This window comes from Hyperolius riggenbachi, chromosome 8 (genome assembly GCF_040937935.1).
Source record: "Hyperolius riggenbachi isolate aHypRig1 chromosome 8, aHypRig1.pri, whole genome shotgun sequence".
Lineage (NCBI taxonomy): Eukaryota > Metazoa > Chordata > Amphibia > Anura > Hyperoliidae > Hyperolius > Hyperolius riggenbachi.
In genome coordinates this window covers 123,505,164-123,523,628 of record NC_090653.1, presented here as the reverse complement: position 1 = coordinate 123,523,628, position 18,465 = coordinate 123,505,164, and the positions used below count along the sequence as shown (strand labels likewise).

Genomic DNA, 18,465 nt, shown 5'->3' with positions numbered 1-18,465 from the left:
TAGTTCAGCCTGTACTCCCATTTCTAAGTGTCTGCAGATGTTATTGGCAATTCAACAGAGATATACTAATAAGTCAGTTTAATTCTGTAGAAGCAGTGGGGACAGTCTCTGAGCACATCAGGCTCGGTTCCCACTCAAAAGGGCCCATTTTCAACAATGGAGAGCAGTGGATAAACAGATATATAGATCCTATGTTGAGGACAGGACTCGTTCATACGTGTCTGTTATCAACAGGTCCGCTGTTTCCATTGCGGGGAGCCGAACACAATTTTGGGGTGCACAATACTCTCGGAGAGCCAACAAAAGTCGGACGTGTCATACAGTGCATGTATATGACATGTCCGATGCAAAATGTCTGACTGGAGATTCAGTAATGGTGAGAATGTATCTGTCACCATCTACAGCAGCAATCACATCAAGTGTCAACTAAAAGGAGAGATCAGCACAGACTGCAGCTTGTTTACTATCAGTATAACAGATCACTCTCATTATTGTTTGGGCAACATTTTAAATTATTATTTATTGTAAACATGACAAGACATAAAGTAAGGCCAGCCGGTGTTGCTAGGGAAAGCAAACTGTAGTAACCAACAGCCAGTGGCGTAGCAATGGGGGGGATGCAGAGGTTGTGACTGGACAAGAGGTGCCTACTAGGGGGCCCTCCTTCATCCATCTTATACACTTTTCATTGGTGCTATGCTGGTAATGAACACATCTATGTGTGGCTGGATAGTGTACTGGTTAAGAGCTCTGCCTCCAACGCAGGAGACCAGAGATCGAATCTGTTCAGTAAGCCTTCACCTATTCATTGAGGAGACCTTGGGCAAGACTCCCTAACACAGTTACTGCCAACTGAGTGTGCCCTAATGGCTGCAGCTCTGGTGCTTTGAATCCTCCAGAAGAAAAGCGCAATATATGTTAAAATAAGGTTTTGTGTCTTGTTGGAAGGTTTTGAGGCTCCATATCAATATAGTGCTTGCGGCCCCATGTAAAATTTTCACTGGGGCCGCAAGCTCCTTAGTTACATCACTGCCAACAGCAACAAGTCTCCAATCTGGATACTACGCTTTACACATAAGCAGAGGACTGCTTTCCTTCAATTCCAACACCTGCCTTTTCCTTGTACACTAAGTAAAACTTCTGCTTTTATCAATGGCACCAAACAACATTCTGCTTTTTCTCTGCAGTGTGAAGAATCTTTACTGAGAAGAGCTTCCGCTGAGCGCTGTGCAGATAAAGTCTGCATTGTACTGTCTAACTTCTTAGAAGTAACCGCCCCTATAAGAATCGGCTTTCTGTGAAAAAACACAATTCTCCCGACCGTACTTTGTTCCACTTACCACTGCATTAGAAAAGAACAAGAGAGAGGGCAGGGAATAACACACACTGACTCAGGGGACGGCAGTCCCTAGACCTGCCCCCCTCTTTCCTTGCCTGTACAATTTCTCATGCAAATCCAGATTCTTAGCTGGTGCCTTGGCTGATGCAGACACAGGGAGGAGGGCAGAATTATGGGAAAGAATCTCAAAAGACTTCTCTAGTGTCATGGAAACAAAGGCACTGCAGTTTACATTTAAACCAGAATATATACAAACATTAGACACATCTTCAGGGAACGGGAGGCAGTAAAGGATCATTGACTCTAGTGGAGTTGCAGCTTTGGAGTAAAAAAATAAAATAAAAAATAGAGAGCTTTAACCCTGGCCTGAGAAGGGTTAATGGTTGAATTTATCCTAAATGCTGAGCAAAACAGTTTCTCTCCTGACTCAAGGACTTCAAACCAAGTGCAGCGTCATCATGTCTGGCCTAGAGAGGGTTAGATCCTGACAACTGCAAATTAGGTCTAGTCTAATCCTGACAATATTCTACAACTTTGTAAACAGGAGTATCGCTGACATCTCTGCCGCTCTTCCTTTGTGTGTATCTACTGAGACTGGGAAAAACACACGGAAAACTAGCTGACTACTCACAACCCACCAACAACAAGAAGGTCTCCCAATTTAAAGCCAAATGTCTATTCAAACTAATATATATATATATATATCTATATATATATATATATATATATATATATATATATATATATATATATATATATATATATATATATAGATATAGATAGATAGATAGATAGATAGATAGATAGATAGATAGATAGATAGATAGATAGATAGATAGATAGATAGATTTTTATATCCTTGCTCGCAATTTCCTAATTACCTGTGCAGATAGAAAGTGGGAATGGATTGTTGACTTATTGAAGAACACTATCTTAGTAGAGTGAAGAAAAGGTAGAACCTCTGGCAGGTATTTCCGTCACTTAGTTACTTCTCTGGTGACACCATGGGCTGACATTCCAGGCTTTGGTGTCACAGTGACAGGAAGTCAGTTTCTCTCCAGATAAGGATACAATGGTAGTTACAAATTGACAAACAGTTTAAAGTGGATCTGAGATAAAATGTGGGTTGATTACTCATGGCCTCCTAACATATATTAAATAGTCAACTTCCCCCTAAAAAATTTTTTATATTCAACAGTGGGTGAGGTTCAGCTAGGTAGTATTTTTGTACTTTCTATATAAAATGGCCCATTAAGGACAAGGCTTTTTTTCTGAAACGGAGCTGTGATGACTGTGATTGGCTCACAGTGATCACAGGGTCAGGAGCCAATGAAATCATCTCCTGACCGATGCACAGAGCTCTGCTCACGGCAGAGTGATTGGGCTGCAGCGATGTCAGAGCAGCACGAACTTCTAGAGCGATGGGTCCGTGCACAAAGAGTAGCTGAAATCTATGCCCCAGCAGGAATAATATGGCATAGATTTCAACTACTGCTGTCCACAAGAGCTTAAAAAAAAAATACAAACGGTAGCATTTACTAAAACTTTTTGCAAAAAGAAGTTTACAAAAAAGAAGTTTAGCCACCATCTCTGGAAAACACTGAGTGCAGAAAGCAGACAAAAGGTTCAATAGTTAAAGATTTGTCTGTATGGGAGCAGAATAATGGAACACTGTTGTCATTCGCACAAGACAGTCTCAACTTTAATCTCAGACTTTTAACGTTTCAAATAAATATAAGGCAATGGGATTCCAGAAAAATCCTATAGATACATTTCTTTATCTATCAGTGTATTTTCATTCCAGGCTTGCTTTGAGATGTTTTTGGTGCTACTGCACATACTGTAAGCACTTGTCACTCTGTTCTAAGCGGTTAAAGACGGTTGACCTCTTCTCTTACCCCACTGAACCAGTTTGATTACATCTTTAACACAGTTATGTAAGCTGATCTAATCTGATTAATCACACTTCAGTCTGAGTACTATGTCAGTTGCCAACTTACTTCATATGAACTTTTATAGGTTTTCTAGTGCAGATATGTCATTGCTCCACTAAGCCTGTTTCCTGATGCAGGTACAGACCGCCCCTCAAAATCCGATTCAGTTCTAAAGGGATTTAGATGGCGTCAGCTGTCCAGTTAGGCTGTTATACTGAGACCAAAGATCAAGAGTCCAGCACCAGCACCTTTCCTTGCTGTATAGTATATTTGTCTTATGATCAGAGCACCGGCCATTGAAATGGAGGATGGAGAGGATACAATAGAAGTGGACTTGGGAGAAATCAGAGGATAGTGAGTCTATCTTGGAGTTTCCACTTATTAGTGTGTATCAGAGGCACGGGCAGTTGCTAAGCCACCTTTCCTTGCTGTTGTCATACTAAACTGTGCTTTAATTGTGCATTTACTGCTACTCAATAAATGCCCAATGGGCCTGGTGCATGAAAGGTCCACAATTTTATATTGTGCAGCAATAGGGGTTGCAGAGGTAGTAACTGCACCAGGGCCCTTGGGCCAGAGGGGCCCTGAAGGGCCCTCCCTCAACTACAGTTTTAGCTCCCTATTGATCCTGTGCACACAATAATAACTTCTATAGATACTTTGAATCGTGATAATCATTAACAAACTGTTCCCCATCCCCTTCTTGTACCTCTGACACTGTAGTTGCCATTGGCAGGTTTTGGTGTGCCGTATCAATTGTTATGAATAGATTGCTTGGTGGGCCCCAATGTAAAACTTGCATCGGGGCCCACAGCTCCTTAGCTACGCCACTGATGGGTGTGACACTAAGAGTAACAGGTGGCAACCCTGGCATTAGGTATTGTAAAATTACCATGTGCTGCCTGTAAGGCCGGATTTCTACTTTTTTATCCCTAGGCCAGGTATTGTGGTTTCCCTTCCATGTGCAGCAGCATCCCTCCCATTCCATGTGCAGCCCCCTCTTCCATGTGTATCATCCATGTACTGTAGCCCTTCTTTCATGAACAGCTCCCTTGGGCATCAGTTGCCCTTTTTCAAGTATTACTCTCCATTTTCAGCCTCCCCTTTCATATGTAGAAACCCCTCTTTCATTTTCAGGTGCCCCCTTGGGCCACAGCCACCCAAGGCCCAGGCCTTTGTAGCCTTCCCAGAAATCCAGCCCTGGGTGTCTGCGTATGGTAAAATTACCAGCCTTTTGTGTATCAGGCCCATGGTTTCTTACGTCCATGTGTGTGGCCAAATGAACTGGACTTCAGTTGTATGCTGTGAACTGTTTTTTCTCCTCCCAATTCCCTAAACCATTATTGGCCAGATTCCTGGAGCTCTTCCGCCAGAAAGAGCGCTATGACAATTTTCATTTAATCTTTGATAGCTAACTTATGGTAACAGCTTGCAGGCAGATAAGAACCGTGCGCCTTACGATGAAAAGCTGTGCGTGTCTCGATCTTGTTATGAGTTCTGGAGCCTCGTAATAGATTATAGAAACAATGATTAAAAATACTTCTACAACAACATCCAGTTATATTTGAATCCACATAAAGGAACAGCAAACCTTTAGCAGTGATAAGATAATCACCCCTTGAGGTATACATGCTTACAGACTGTCAGCAGTGCTGTAATTAAGATAATCAAATAGCTTGATTCATTATGTCATGCTTGATTTTTAAGCAAACTATACATGCTGATTACTCCCTACTTGTCATCTACCAGTGAATATAATGGCGGATTTTTCTTTTCTTTCAGAGTCTTCCTAGTTGTGTCTGGTGAGACAGAGGAAGCCTCCTTTCTTTACCTGGGGTTGAAGCTGCCCACAGAAATGCAATGGCCATGGGAAATGCAAGCACAAACTGACTGATCAGCTAAAGCTGTGTACACATGCTAATTCAAACTTGGCTGAGACAGTTGAGTTGTTAGTTGGTAGTATAGCCTGTGTACAGCAGCCCCCGATGCCTTGGCCAACAATCAACCTGGTAAATCGATCTGGCAGAGCGCATTGTACTCCCTACTCACCCAGCCCACCATGTGCCGTTTCTACTGCATCGCTCTGCTGTCCCCGGCTTAGAAACAGAACATGTGCTGCAGACTAGCAATGCATCTGTACAGTGCCTGCCCTGCTATGTTGCCCGACAGTTTCTGTCCAAGTCAGGACCAGGTCGGACAATAGCATAAATCTCATTGATAATGAAATACAGCCGTAAAATACTTTACTGGCAGAAAATGGCTTCTGAGAGCAGGAAAGAGATAAAAAGAGTCAATAGTTCATAAATTTTAGTTCTGGCATTCTTTAATGCATGCGTCATTGAGCAGAGACATTGAAACAGTAACAACTTTAAAAGTACATTTAACAATAAAATAAAACTATGGGAAATTTAAAAAAGGTCATTTTTAGGAGAAGGAGGATAGTTACAATTCTTTATCTAATCAGTTTATTTACATGTCTTGTTTTTTTCTTTTTAAGGTGTCCATCAACTGTACAATATTTTCCACAGGATGCGATCTTTCGTTCAGATTTTTATGATCACATTGTACCGAAAACCATGCAATATGCGGAGAAAACCTTCGTGAAACGATTCTATGGTCGACTGGAATACAGAATTTTGACGACCACAGGATTTTACTATCTTATCTGAAGAGATAAAGGCCTCAATTCACTAAGATCATGCTGGAGATAATTACTTACCTCCACTAGTAAGAGAGTTATCTTATCTCTTCATTCCTTATGTTACCTCTTCTGTAGTTAATTTACCTCCTCTGTAGTTATTTTCACATGCAGTTAATGAACAGCCTGTCTTTAACGCTGGAGTTATTTTAAGGATTAAAGAGTTAACTTAAAGACAGAAGAGTTAAGTTTAGGTTTGCCTGAGGTAAAATGTTTCCTGAATACTACATGCCTTATCACCATTGTAACAACTCTAGAAGAGTTATTAAAGACAGGAGATAAGCTTAGTGAATTGAGGCCAAAGTGCCCTAATCAACCCATTTAAAAGAACAATTGATAACTACCTTCCGATTACTTACGATCCCGCAAATCTGATCGAATGATGGCATCAGAGGAAAATATTGTACTGTTATTGGGCACCTTTACTGCCCTCCAATACATCAGTGTGAAGTTAACCTAAATTGCTGCACAACAAAGAAGGTGAGCAGTAGTGGAGGTCAATGAGATGCAAATTATTTTAAGCAGCTTGAAAATGGACCAATCAAATTTTACCTCAGCAAGATTTGACTGGTTCATTTTCAAGCTGCATACATTTTCATATAAAATTTCCATAATCCTGCATCAACTCAAAATGATTTGCATCTCATTGCCTATCCTTAGTGAGCAAGTATGTGGGATTCTTTGAGTCAGCGCACACCAGCCAGAAGACGTAAATCGGAAACCAGGCTTTGGCTCACATGAGCGTCTTTAGCATGTGGCCTTAGCAATGGAGGCCAAGGAGAAAGTTGGCATTCTGCAGTTGGTGCTTTACTGTCCAGCACAATTTTTTCCATGAGACTTTGTTCACATGAGACTTTGTTCCCACAAGACTTTATGGAGAGAAACTAATGCTGTCTTACACGATAACACAACAGACCATTCCCTCAGAAAGCAAGGCCTGTAACTCTAGGCCTCAAAAAGAGCCTGCGCTCTCACTTCAGACATGACTCTATAGTCCATGAACCAAAACCACTTTGTTGTTTTAAAGAATTCAACATTAACAATATTTATTTTATCTACCTTATATTATTTGTGAAGAGCCCCTTTAAAGAAAAACTCAGATCAAGAATTGAACTTTATCCCAATCAGTAGCTGATACCCCCTTTTACATGAGAAATCTATTCCTTTTCACAAACAGACCATCAGGGGGCGCTGTATGGCTGATATTGTGGTGAAACCCCTCCCACAAGAAACAAGAAAAGTACGTACTCTTGGCAGTTTCCTGTCTGTGAACCTTTCTGCATTGTGGGAATAGCTGTTTACAGCTGTTTCCAACTGCCCAAAAAACATGCAGCAGCTACATCACCTGCCAACAGTAAAAATGTCACCATGTAATAAATGTCAGAATGTAAATCAGGGATTTAAAAGATTTTACAATGGACAAAACACTGACTAAATCATTTATACATAATTATTGTAAAAATGAAGCACTTTTTTTATTACATTATTTTCACTGGAGTTCCTCTTTAAGTACTTGTGACTTTCTCCACTACGAACGGCCGCTCAGCGCAGCACAGTCTATTTACCAGCAGCCAGGAACATCGCATTACTGAAGCAAGCTGTAACAAAATAACCATTACCTCCTTCCACTAAGCTTATATTATAGGCAGTTTCACTTGTCATTAGAAGGCAGTGGGACTGCAGCCCAAGCCACGGCAACAATGAAACGGTCACAGATAAAATTGGCTCACCCATATTAACTTCCTTTACTGTGCACTTTTCAATAATGGCTTATTAAAACAAGAAATGGCTCTATGATACAGTGTCAGGAGGTTATCGGCAATAAAGGAAGGAAAAAGCCATCTATTTTATTTCCATGACTGGAAGCTTATTTTCCATAGCCGTGTAAACAAGGATTGGCGCTGCTATCCATCCACAGACAAGAGGAGTTAAGTTCAGGATGCCCCACCAAAAGCAGGCAAAAGCAAGGGCCTGGCACCGCTGGCACATCAGGCGGCAGGATAGCAAACACAGCTTCACCCTTCCCAACAACTAACAGACTAGAGGTCATTGTGCAAACACTTTAATTGCCCGGTTGGAAACTGGCACGTTAAAATGCCCTTATCAGCTTCTTAATCACTAATCTAATCTAATGTATTTTTTCTTGGTATGTCTTCATGACGTTAGAAAAAGTATTTAAACTAAAATACTCTTGGCCTAGTCCCAGCAAACTGCACATGGTGAATAATACAGCCATTACTTCAATGTCAATCTGATACCAAAGTATTCTGCATTATGTTAGTTAAACTCCATCCAAATATTTAAAAAATCCTTAAAGAGAACCCGAGGTGGGTTTGAAGAATATTATCTGCATACAGAGGCTGGATCTGCCTATACAGCCCAGCCTCTGTTGCTATCCCAAACCCCCCTAAGGTCCCCCTGCACTCTGCAATCCCTCATAAATCACAGTCACGCTGCTGACAAACAGCTTGTCAGAGCTGGCTGTGTTTATCTCTATAGTGTCAGTCTGCTGCTCTCCCCGCCTCCTGCAGAACTCCGGTCCCCGCCTGCATCCCTTCCCTCCCTGCTGATTGGAGGGAAGGGATGGGGGCAGGGACCGGAGCTATGCAGGAGGCAGGGGAGCAGCCGAGACTGACACTACAGATGTAAACACAGCCTCACAGCACGGCTGTGATTTATGAGGGATTGCAGAGTGCAGGGGAACCTTACTGGGGTTTGGGATAGTAACAGAGGCTGGGCTGTATAGGCAGATCCAGCCTCTGTATGCAGATAACATTCTTTAAACACACCTCGGGTTCTCTTTAAAGGCCCACTTAAAAAATACATTCCTGCACATACATATATGGTGTACATTTCTCCAAGAGTAACATGCAATATAAATCACTTTTTTCCTATGTTGCTGTCACTTACAGGAGGGAGTAGAAAGCTCACAGGTCTGACAGGTTTTGGACTAGTCCATATCCTGGTGGGGGATTCACAGTATTTCCTTTATTCTTAACAAAGACTTCACTGGAAATGTATTTAGCCTATAGTAATAATATTTACACACTGAATATAACAGTGGTATGTTTACATAATTTAAATCCCCTGGCCACCTTAGACTTATAAGAGGAAAACCCCTCCCGCCAATTCACACAGAAGTTATGTTCTACTGTTTCCAAACCCCTTTACTTAAAATATAACTGCTGCTGGGGCTTCTCACCACCCAATGATGGGCAGAAACTTGCTTGCAGACTATAAAACTCTGCAACTCTCCAACACCTCCTTCCTGACTACCTCAAGTGGGTTATGAGGGGATGTGGGAAGGAGTTTGGACAGCAACCAGGTAAAATAGTGTCCCATGAATATGGCAGAGGTTTTGTTTTACGGCCCTGATGAAAAGGTATAATAGGTTTAAATCTGGAAAACCTGATGGTAAACCAGAACGCACCAATTATGTCATGAGAGAAAGTTGGTGTGAGACCACAAGTATTCCCAAATGTTAACTTTTTAAAAGCCTAATATTAATGTTACTTTCTAAAAATTGAAAAAAAAAATTGAAAAAAAAAACCTTGAAGAGTAAAAACATGAATTTGTTTTGATCCAGTGTTTCAGAAATCTCAATGTGATACAGTATTTCTACCACTCCTGAAAAGAAAAATGTATTTCTGATTGAATGGAATAGAGAGGTAGATGGATTTTTTTTTTCATTTTTAGAGTTACAGTAAATTTAAGACAAGTTTGAATTAATCCTAATGCTAGTGAACCCAAACATTCTCTCTACACGTATGCCAAGCTAAAAATTAGCTAATAAACAGCAACACCATCTATAACCGCCCACCCCCCTATATATACACACACAAGAAATACACATTTTGAGCCACATGTAAAGTACATTTTGGGCCCATATGTAATGTAAAATACTGGCACTCCTACCTTGGCCTGGTACTGGAAAAGTCCTGGGCCCCTCACATTGGCATGGTAAAACCCTGAGCCTCCCCACTTTGGACTGGTAAAGGTCTGGCCTCCTACCTTGGCATGGCACTGGTAAACTCCTGGGCCTCCCACCTTGGCATGGTACTGGTAAACTCCTGGGCCTCCCACCTTGGCATGGCACTGGTAAACTCCTGGGCCTCCCACCTTGGCATGGCACTGGTAAACTCCTGGGCCTCCCACCTTGGCATGGCACTGGTAAACTCCTGGGCCTCCCACCTTGGCATGGCACTGGTAAACTCCTGGGCCTCCCACCTTGGCATGGCACTGGTAAACTCCTGGGCCTCCTACCTTGGCATGGCACTGGTAAACTCCTGGGCCTCCCACCTTGGCATGGTACTGGAAAACTCCTGGGCTTCCCAACTTGGGCTTTTACTGGTAAAACCCTGGTCCTCCCCGCCTTGGCCTCGCACGTTGGCCTTATACTAAGTACTAATTGTATCCCGGTGTCTATCCTGTCCCGGCAGATGAAGCCCTAAAGTGTTGGTTTTAATAAAAATGTAACTTATTTAAATAAATACTTTGGATGGCGGGAAAATGTATACACATGACTTAGTGCAACACAAAGAAAAGGAAAGTCAGGGGGAGGGGTCACCAGAGGAACATATATTTTGCAGTCAGAGCAGGAGGTGACTCATGCCAGAGTCAGTGCACAGCTCTTACTGGTATAGATGCAGCATTACCTCACGGATGACTCAATGTGCCGCTGATCTGCACAGGCCAGTCGCCTTGTCCTGAACTGCCCATTTGCTGTTTCCCTTTCCAGAGTTCCAGTCTGTTGAACTGCTCCTCCTCTTCTCGTAGTACACAGCATTTTCCCTACTTGTTACAAGCTACATAGTAGATGAGAATTGGTAACCAAAATGAAACAATTAAAAAAAAAAAACATAACTGTATTTGGCCATGTAGCAGTTGAAGAAAGAAGTTTCTGCAGAGCCTGTCATTGTCTCGATTAATGTTACAGTGCGATACAATATTTTCTCCGGGCACAGCCATACTGATTTATTATCTCTGGTGTACAGGCACACAGCAGTCTCTAGAACTGCAGTTATCTGGAAGGGCTGTAGATGTAAACAAGAGGAGCCAAAACTGCCAAACAACATATTTCAAAATCAAATATGATGAACGTTTGCTCATTCTGCCCTACGAAACTGTTGTTGCCATGCAAGGTGGGATCATCCTCAAGGCTTTCTAGGTGGGTGCCTGGGACTTGGCTGGACTCAAGGGTCCTGCTTACCATGTAATTTGAACCTCTGAGCCCACCTAACTTTGCCAAAAAGGGCAGGTGTGAGGCAGGGCGTACCAAATGCTGCTAGCTTGCCGGGGGGGGGGGTCCCTAATTTTATCTAAATACTTCTTGCTCGCCATACATGTGACATGCTCCATGAAGTGGAACTCCAGGAATTTTTTTTTATCTCTTCAAATAGATTTTACTCTATACTCATTCAAGCACTGTTCTTTCAAATTAACGCCTGTCTAAACCAGCCCTAACTTTAGTGATTGCTGCTGCTTTCTGTTTTCTGCAGGACTTTTATGGGCCTCAAATCAGTCTCACACCATCCCTTGAGGTGACCAATATGTGAAGGTAACCTATATGTGTTGATTTTATTATCAACTATTCCCCAAGAACTTCTGGAAATGAGGTCTTATTCGAAATGCACTGCATCTTGGAAGCTTGGTTTTACAAAGTGTAGCCTAAGAAAAATTGGGAAGGCCTGTTCCTACTTGTCTTGAAAAATGGCTTAAAAACTAGATTTAAGTATAAAATAAAACTAGAACAGCAAAAAAAAAAAAAACAGTCATTTTTAGGAGAAGGAGGGTAGATACTATTGTTTGTCTCATCAATTTATTTTAACCTTGGAGGTCCTTCAAGTGTACAACTTGCTCTAGAATAACACCATTTTAAAACACAGTAGACCAAATACACAGATCCCTTGTTCAACATGGGAGAAAAAAAAACAAATCAAAAGGGAACAGCGTATTGAAAGATATGTCTAATCAAGATATACAGCCACTGTCTGTTTACATTAGTCTCAACCTTCTCAGTGGACAGGGGTTTAATGGCCCATACACACGGGCTACAACTGTCGCCGCAACCACGTGGCACGCGCGTGTTGCGGGGACAGGTCGCCCGTGTGTATGACGCGCGCGCCCCGAACTGTTGCTACTTAGAGCTGTCGCCAGGCGATTGACTCGGTCAATCGCCTGCTACAGCTGTCACCGCAACTGTCACTAGTCCGCCGTGTGTATGCGGACTAGCGACAGCAACACACCCACAGTGAACGGAGCTTCCGGCGGGGGGGGGGGGGGGAAAGGTAACGCCGAATCTGTGTCCCTCTGTGCGCCATGTGTACGGCTGCAGCACAGAGGGACCTGGCGACAAGCTGTAGCTGCTTTTTTTTTTTTTTTTTTTTTCGCACGACTGGCAACATTTGTGTCTCGTGAGTATGAGGCTTAAAAAGGAACCTGAAGTGAAAGGGATATGACACATGTACTTTCCTTTAAACAATGCCAATTGCCTAGCTGTGTTGCTGATCCTCTGCCTCTAATACTTTTAGCCATAGACCTTGAGCAAGCATGCAGATCAAGGGCTTTGACTGAAGTCTGACTAGATTAGCCACATGCTTGTTTCAGGTGTGTGATTCAGACACTACTGCAACCATAAAGATCAGCAGAATAGCCAGGCAACTGGAATTGTTTTAAAGGAAATAAATATGGCAGCCACCATATGCCTCTCACTTCAGGATTTTTTAATCTCTCTTCTGCAAACAATAAACTAATAGGTAATATTCAGGGAACAAGGTGTGCAGAGAGGAAGAGAATGCACAGGAAATTACCAAGCTATTGAACACAGTGCTGGCATCTCAATCGATATTTAGGGTGTGCCATTCACCAAAGTCCATACTGCTGTCATGGCTATGAGCAAACATTTTTAAGCACCGCCTACATCTAGAGAATCATAGCCAATTATACAATGGAATATAAATGGTAATTTTAAATAATGAATGTTAAACTACCAAATTGGCATATGTAGATGTATGGTGTATCAACTCCTAATTGAAAGTTGAACTTTCTTTGAAATGTGTTCTGAATCACTGACCCAGAAGAAATATGAAATCAAGGTTTGTGTTTCTAATTACTTCCTGTTTGTGGCAGTTGCATGACTCAATCTAGCAAAGCCAAAGCGTCAATGTCAAGGGCAGGCAACCAGCAGTTTGTCAGTGAAAATAAAGATGGCACCTACCAAGTTTGTTTTTATTCCCGAACAAGTAAACTTCATACAGTCATTATTACCGCCAATGTTTAAGGACCAATATAGCAAAAAAAAGTAAGCAGGTAAAATCTGACAAAACCAATATGTTTTGGACTAGTCCATCTCCCCATGAGGTATTCTCCGGGTTTTCTTTGTTTTCAAAAGCATTTCCTAAATGGCAGTTGCTAAGTCTAACTGCCAAAATAGTAAGATAACAGCCAGCCTCCTGACTCACTATTTTGGCAGTAGGAATTGGTGGACTGTCGTTCAGGAAATGGTTTTGAAAACAAAGAGAATCCTGAGGAGATTGACTAGTCCAAAACCTGTTGGTTCTGTTAAGATTTTAACTGCTTACTTTTTTAGCTGTAGTGGTCCTTTAAAACAAAATTCTACTTTTTCATTGGTGGAACATATCAATAATCAGTGTCACTCCAACCGCTGAGGTTAAAATGAGGTGTTTTTTTTCTTTCCAGCAAGACCCCTAAGCTGAGAAGTCAGGAACAGCAGTGTTCAGCAATCCCTACTTGATGTAGCTTTTTGTCACACTTCAGTGGAGATGGACTGCTTGCTGCAGCATTGAATTAAGATGTTTAATGTTAAACAGAACATATTACTCCATCCTTTGTACGCGCGGAGAGGAAAGCGCTTATTAATACTGCCATCGCAACCTGCTGCCATGTGAGGGTATAATATACACAATAGATTGACATGAACTGCCACTGACTTCTAGAGGACAGTCAACAAGGGAATCGGCTGCTTTAACCCCACCCATGCTGGAGGCTCCGGTGGAAGCTCTCAGAGGGGAAGCACTGTCGCCTGCTCTGCCTGTCAGGCTGTGTAGGGGTTAATCGGAGAGTGGGTGGGGGGAAAATAAACCAGTTTTAAAAAACATGAGCCAGCTCCAAGCTCCCACACTGTGTCTGGGAGGCTCAGAGGGTGTTTTCCTTGCAATAAAATCCACTTCTGCTGGGCAGTGCGAAGTGGTGCAGATGCACCCGTCATTAACCAGTTCAGCGCCAGGCCAAAGGGTTCCCAGCAGCAAAGGAGCAAGCTGTTGCGCTATTAACACCTGCAGTGCTAGTACAACGAAACAACCTCTGCTCACAGCCACGGTCGAGTTAAAGGTTTCCATTCGCAAGCATTAACTGTAGCTTAATACAGACCCTTCCCTCCGCATCAAAGAACTATTCGTGTAACGCCTGGTACACACTATGAGATTTTCTGTAAGATCGATTATTTGCAACATGTCCGATCTGATTTCCGATCGATTTTCCAATTACAAGAATGCATCCGGTCTCAGAAACACAAGAAAATGATGAAAGGTCGATCAGACTAGTTGGAAATAGTTAAATTGTCCATCACGAAAGTATGGAGCTATCTACCGAACTCTGACATAAAGCAGGCACCGCATGACTGTCCAACAATCTCTCTCATGGAAGATCTTTATTCAAAAGATGGATGCTTTGCTGAGTGTGCATGGTTAACCCTGACCTCTCCAGCACAAACAATAGCAACTGTCCTAAAAATCCAAATGAGTAGACAGGAATTTTCCTCTCTTAAACAGGTCAATTAATGAAAGCTTTCTCATACCAAATAATGAGATTGTGTAAAGATCACAGGATGTCTGCCCATAGTGTAGAAAGAAAGAAATCTATCAACAATTAAAGAAGAAATGACGCAAGAAGGTCTTTCAGATTAAGTAGACAACTGTTGCAATGAAAATATGATTGCATCGCTCAGCCGGAAAAGTCGCACAACTGTCTGATCAACGCATAATAAACGATCGCCGGCATAGCCCCCCCTTTCCCATGCATGGGTACCTTAATAGCTCAATGCACAAACACACATTCACCCCCTGCTGGACAGAGCGCCTGAGAGGCTAACCACAGCAGCTTCAACATTGCTACTCACTGACAATACAGCACTGCCAGGCAGGTGTCAGTTTACCAAAGATGATGGGGGGGGGGGGGGAGGAATGATGTGTATTATAAACTGTTCATCTCAGAAATGATGACAATAACAGAGTGAGAAGAGGATTACCTGCTACATTAACAACTGACAACAAGCAAATCAGATGAGACAAATACACACAGGAAGTGCACAGCAGACACGCAGAATAAAACAGGGAGTCATGTAAATGTCATGAGTAAGAGCAAATAAAGCACACGGATCTGCACTGCAGTTAAAAGCCTGCTGCTGTATTAATTCATGGTGACACCCAGGTGACCTCTGACCCGCACAGAACAGCAACAAATGAAGTAATTCTGGTTATTACTGGGTAATGGGAGCCGAGAGATTAATAGGCTGCATACAACACTCCCAGCCCATTGAGGCTGGGGTAGAGTCATATATGTGATCGGAGACTTTGAATGAAGACTCTTTACTACTGTACACACAGTGCAGCCTCATAAGGGTTAACTCCTTCCATGCCAAGAGGGGGGTGGATGGGAGGGAGGGGGTGTATAACCATCCAAGCATTCATTACCCCTTGCTTAACCTGATGTGCCATCATCTAAACATCCCCTAATCATTAGGATATAAGGCAGACCTTCTCTACAAGCCTGTGTTTACACAGGGATATGACTGCTTCCAAGCCAGAGTTTATTGGCAGATTTTAATCCTATTAGTGCCTGTGCAGTCCAGTCAGCATTAATCTAGGATAAATCAGACAGCATTTACCACCCTGGACCTGGAAAACAATTAAAAGGACACGCAGAAAAATAGAGACACACGGTGACTGCACTCTCCCATCAGACCCAGGCAGCTGCCTGTTCTTCCACGATTCACATTAGATCAGCTGTCCATAATGCTTCTTTATCACTTAATCATCTGTAATGTTTATTTATTATTATTCTTCCCACAATGTACAATTCAGACACAGCACGCTAGGACAAGTGTTCAATCACTGAGCGCTGCATTATATACATGACTATTGACCAGGCAGGGAGGAACGTAATGCCTGGTACACACCATGCAATTTCCCATCACATCGAAGGGTTGAATCGATCATTTCCGACAGGTCCGATCACTTCCATACAAAATCGATTAGAAAACCTAAACAAGCAGCGATCGTACTTTTATTGCACAAGGAGACATGCAGAGATCTATCACATTGTCAGCGAGGGATAGAAGTCACAGGGGTGACACTCTGTTCGGAGCCCATAGCCTGAGGTTTGCAGGGGAGGGGGGTCATGAGAAGGGATGACACTTTGGGGGGAGAGATCCCTGGCTTACTTACTGGTATATAGGGCTCCATGCGTGGTGCTTCTATGCGCTGGGAAACCAGCAGCATTTTGGATTGGAAATCCACCAGATATTACATCCACTTTGGTGTATTGGAAAAAAACAAAACCCAAGGATAAAAAAGACTCAGTCAGGAAGGAGGCAGATAAGTGCAGTATTGTCTATATAAATGTATGTATGTATTTCCTTTTAGACTCCAGACAAAAGCATCCCAGTGTAGCAGTTGGCTAATGATTCACCCAGTGCCTGTCTCAGACTGCTCACTACATTTCCATCAGCCCTCTGTTCCTCACTTCAAGGAGGAGTCTCTGGGCTTTAAATTACTGATAGGACATTTACAACTGCTGTGTCACCAGGGGAGGAGGAGACAGCCCGCAGTCACTCAATCTTAAAGGGAAACAAGCGTCGTTCACTTCCACTGCTGGTTCCCGGCAATTAGATCCTAGTGTGGGAACGTGATGGACAGCCAGCATTCTTCGCTGGTAGATTCCAAGGAGCAGCCTCTTACCTGGGTGTGAGAAGTGCTGCAATCACACGCTGGAGCGGCTGGCATGCTGAGACAGCAGCTCATCTACAGGAACCACAGTGACAGTGGAAAGCTGCAGACTTCTGTTTGCTGATAACTTTCTCACTGTTCAGTACCTAACATATACTATAAAGGTGCTCATACACTTGCTAGATTTATAGTATGATCAAATCTGCCAGAGATTGATACCGCTGCACAATCGTAATTTTGATTGATTTCCAGTTGAAAATAATCAAAACTATCGATTATGCAGGCTGGAAAGATGTCATTTGAAAGTCAGTGGTCAGGTGCACCGTTGTAGCAGTGTTTGATTTTGGGATGTCGGACAGACCCCCGGCTGGTCTACCCCATATAATGTGCTCCTGAGGGCTGTGCAGAGTATTACAATGTAATGTACTCTCACCTATCTGCTAGCATGCCTCCTCCTGTGTCTTCTGCAGGGCAGGCGCTGCCGTATAGGCAAAGGGGGCAAGTGCTCCAGGGCTCCAAACCTCTGCAGGGGCCCCTGAACTGCCAGACGCTACCAAGTTGTCTCCCGCACTGCTCGCTGGGGCCCTGATTTTTAGCTGCAATGACTCACTTGTCCCGGCAAGTGGTGGCTGCACCATCCAGGCAGTCTTCCACCACGCTGTCCGCCACTTCTCTAGCACGTGCTCTAACGTTTTGTCCTACGCGTCGATTTTGCCTACTTTACCTTCTGCGCGTGCTCAGTACCTTCCACGCCCACTCTGCACATGCGCATTTAGGTTTTCTCATTTCCCCTCATCGTTTACCCTACGGGTGTGCGGAGTAATAGCCTGTGGTTGGAGGGAGTGCAGCGGCAAGTGTGTGCTAATGAGCAGGCCCCTTTGTAGGGGCCGTGCAGCCACCCTGAGCACAGACTAATCATCTATAACTGCTACATTTTCAAACTTATTTCAATTATTACTTTATTAGCAATAACATACAGTGAAACACGTATACAATCAGCCTATTTCCATAGTAGGTTATTTCGATTTGTAGGTCTCCTCGATGGAGTTTCCATCATTCTGTCATTAGCGTAGGACATTTCGACAATGTAGGACAATACGTTGGAGCACCGGCGCATAGTATGTGTAAACGTGCCGGATAGAGAAGACACACACCGAATAGAGAAGAGCAGCATGGTGGAGGATTGCACGGATGGTGCAGCCACCGCCGGGACAAGTGAGTCAGTGCAGCTAATGTGCAGGGCCCTAGAGAGCAGTGGGGTAGTGTCTATCGTTGAGGAAGGGAAAGACTGTAGTGGGGGAGAACTATCGGTGGTTGGGGGCCTCCTACTTAAGTTTTCCCCAGGGCAGCTTAAAATGGCCCTGGTCTTCTCTCCGGGCTACTGGGGCATTTGTACTCCATGATCCGACTGCATGTATGTGAGAATGTATGTGCCACCACGTCACGGGGTACATGCGCCTCTGTGGCACTGGAGAGAAGACAGAACGAGGGGCCCCAGGGGATAGGTGAGCGTATACACTACAACACTCA

At 43.2% G+C, this 18,465-nt stretch overlaps 1 protein-coding gene across 1 annotated transcript in view; it reads right to left on the bottom strand.

Moving 5' to 3' along the window:
• Positions 1 to 16,708, bottom strand: part of MAMLD1 (mastermind like domain containing 1) — a 290,944-nt gene extending 274,236 nt beyond the window's left edge. Inside the window, exon 1 of the mRNA XM_068251019.1 lies at positions 16,435 to 16,708. Coding sequence (XP_068107120.1) covers positions 16,435 to 16,488 — 54 coding nt within the window. The 5' untranslated portion in view covers positions 16,489 to 16,708. The remainder of the gene's footprint in view (positions 1 to 16,434) is intronic.
• Positions 16,709 to 18,465: the final 1,757 nt, after the last annotated feature.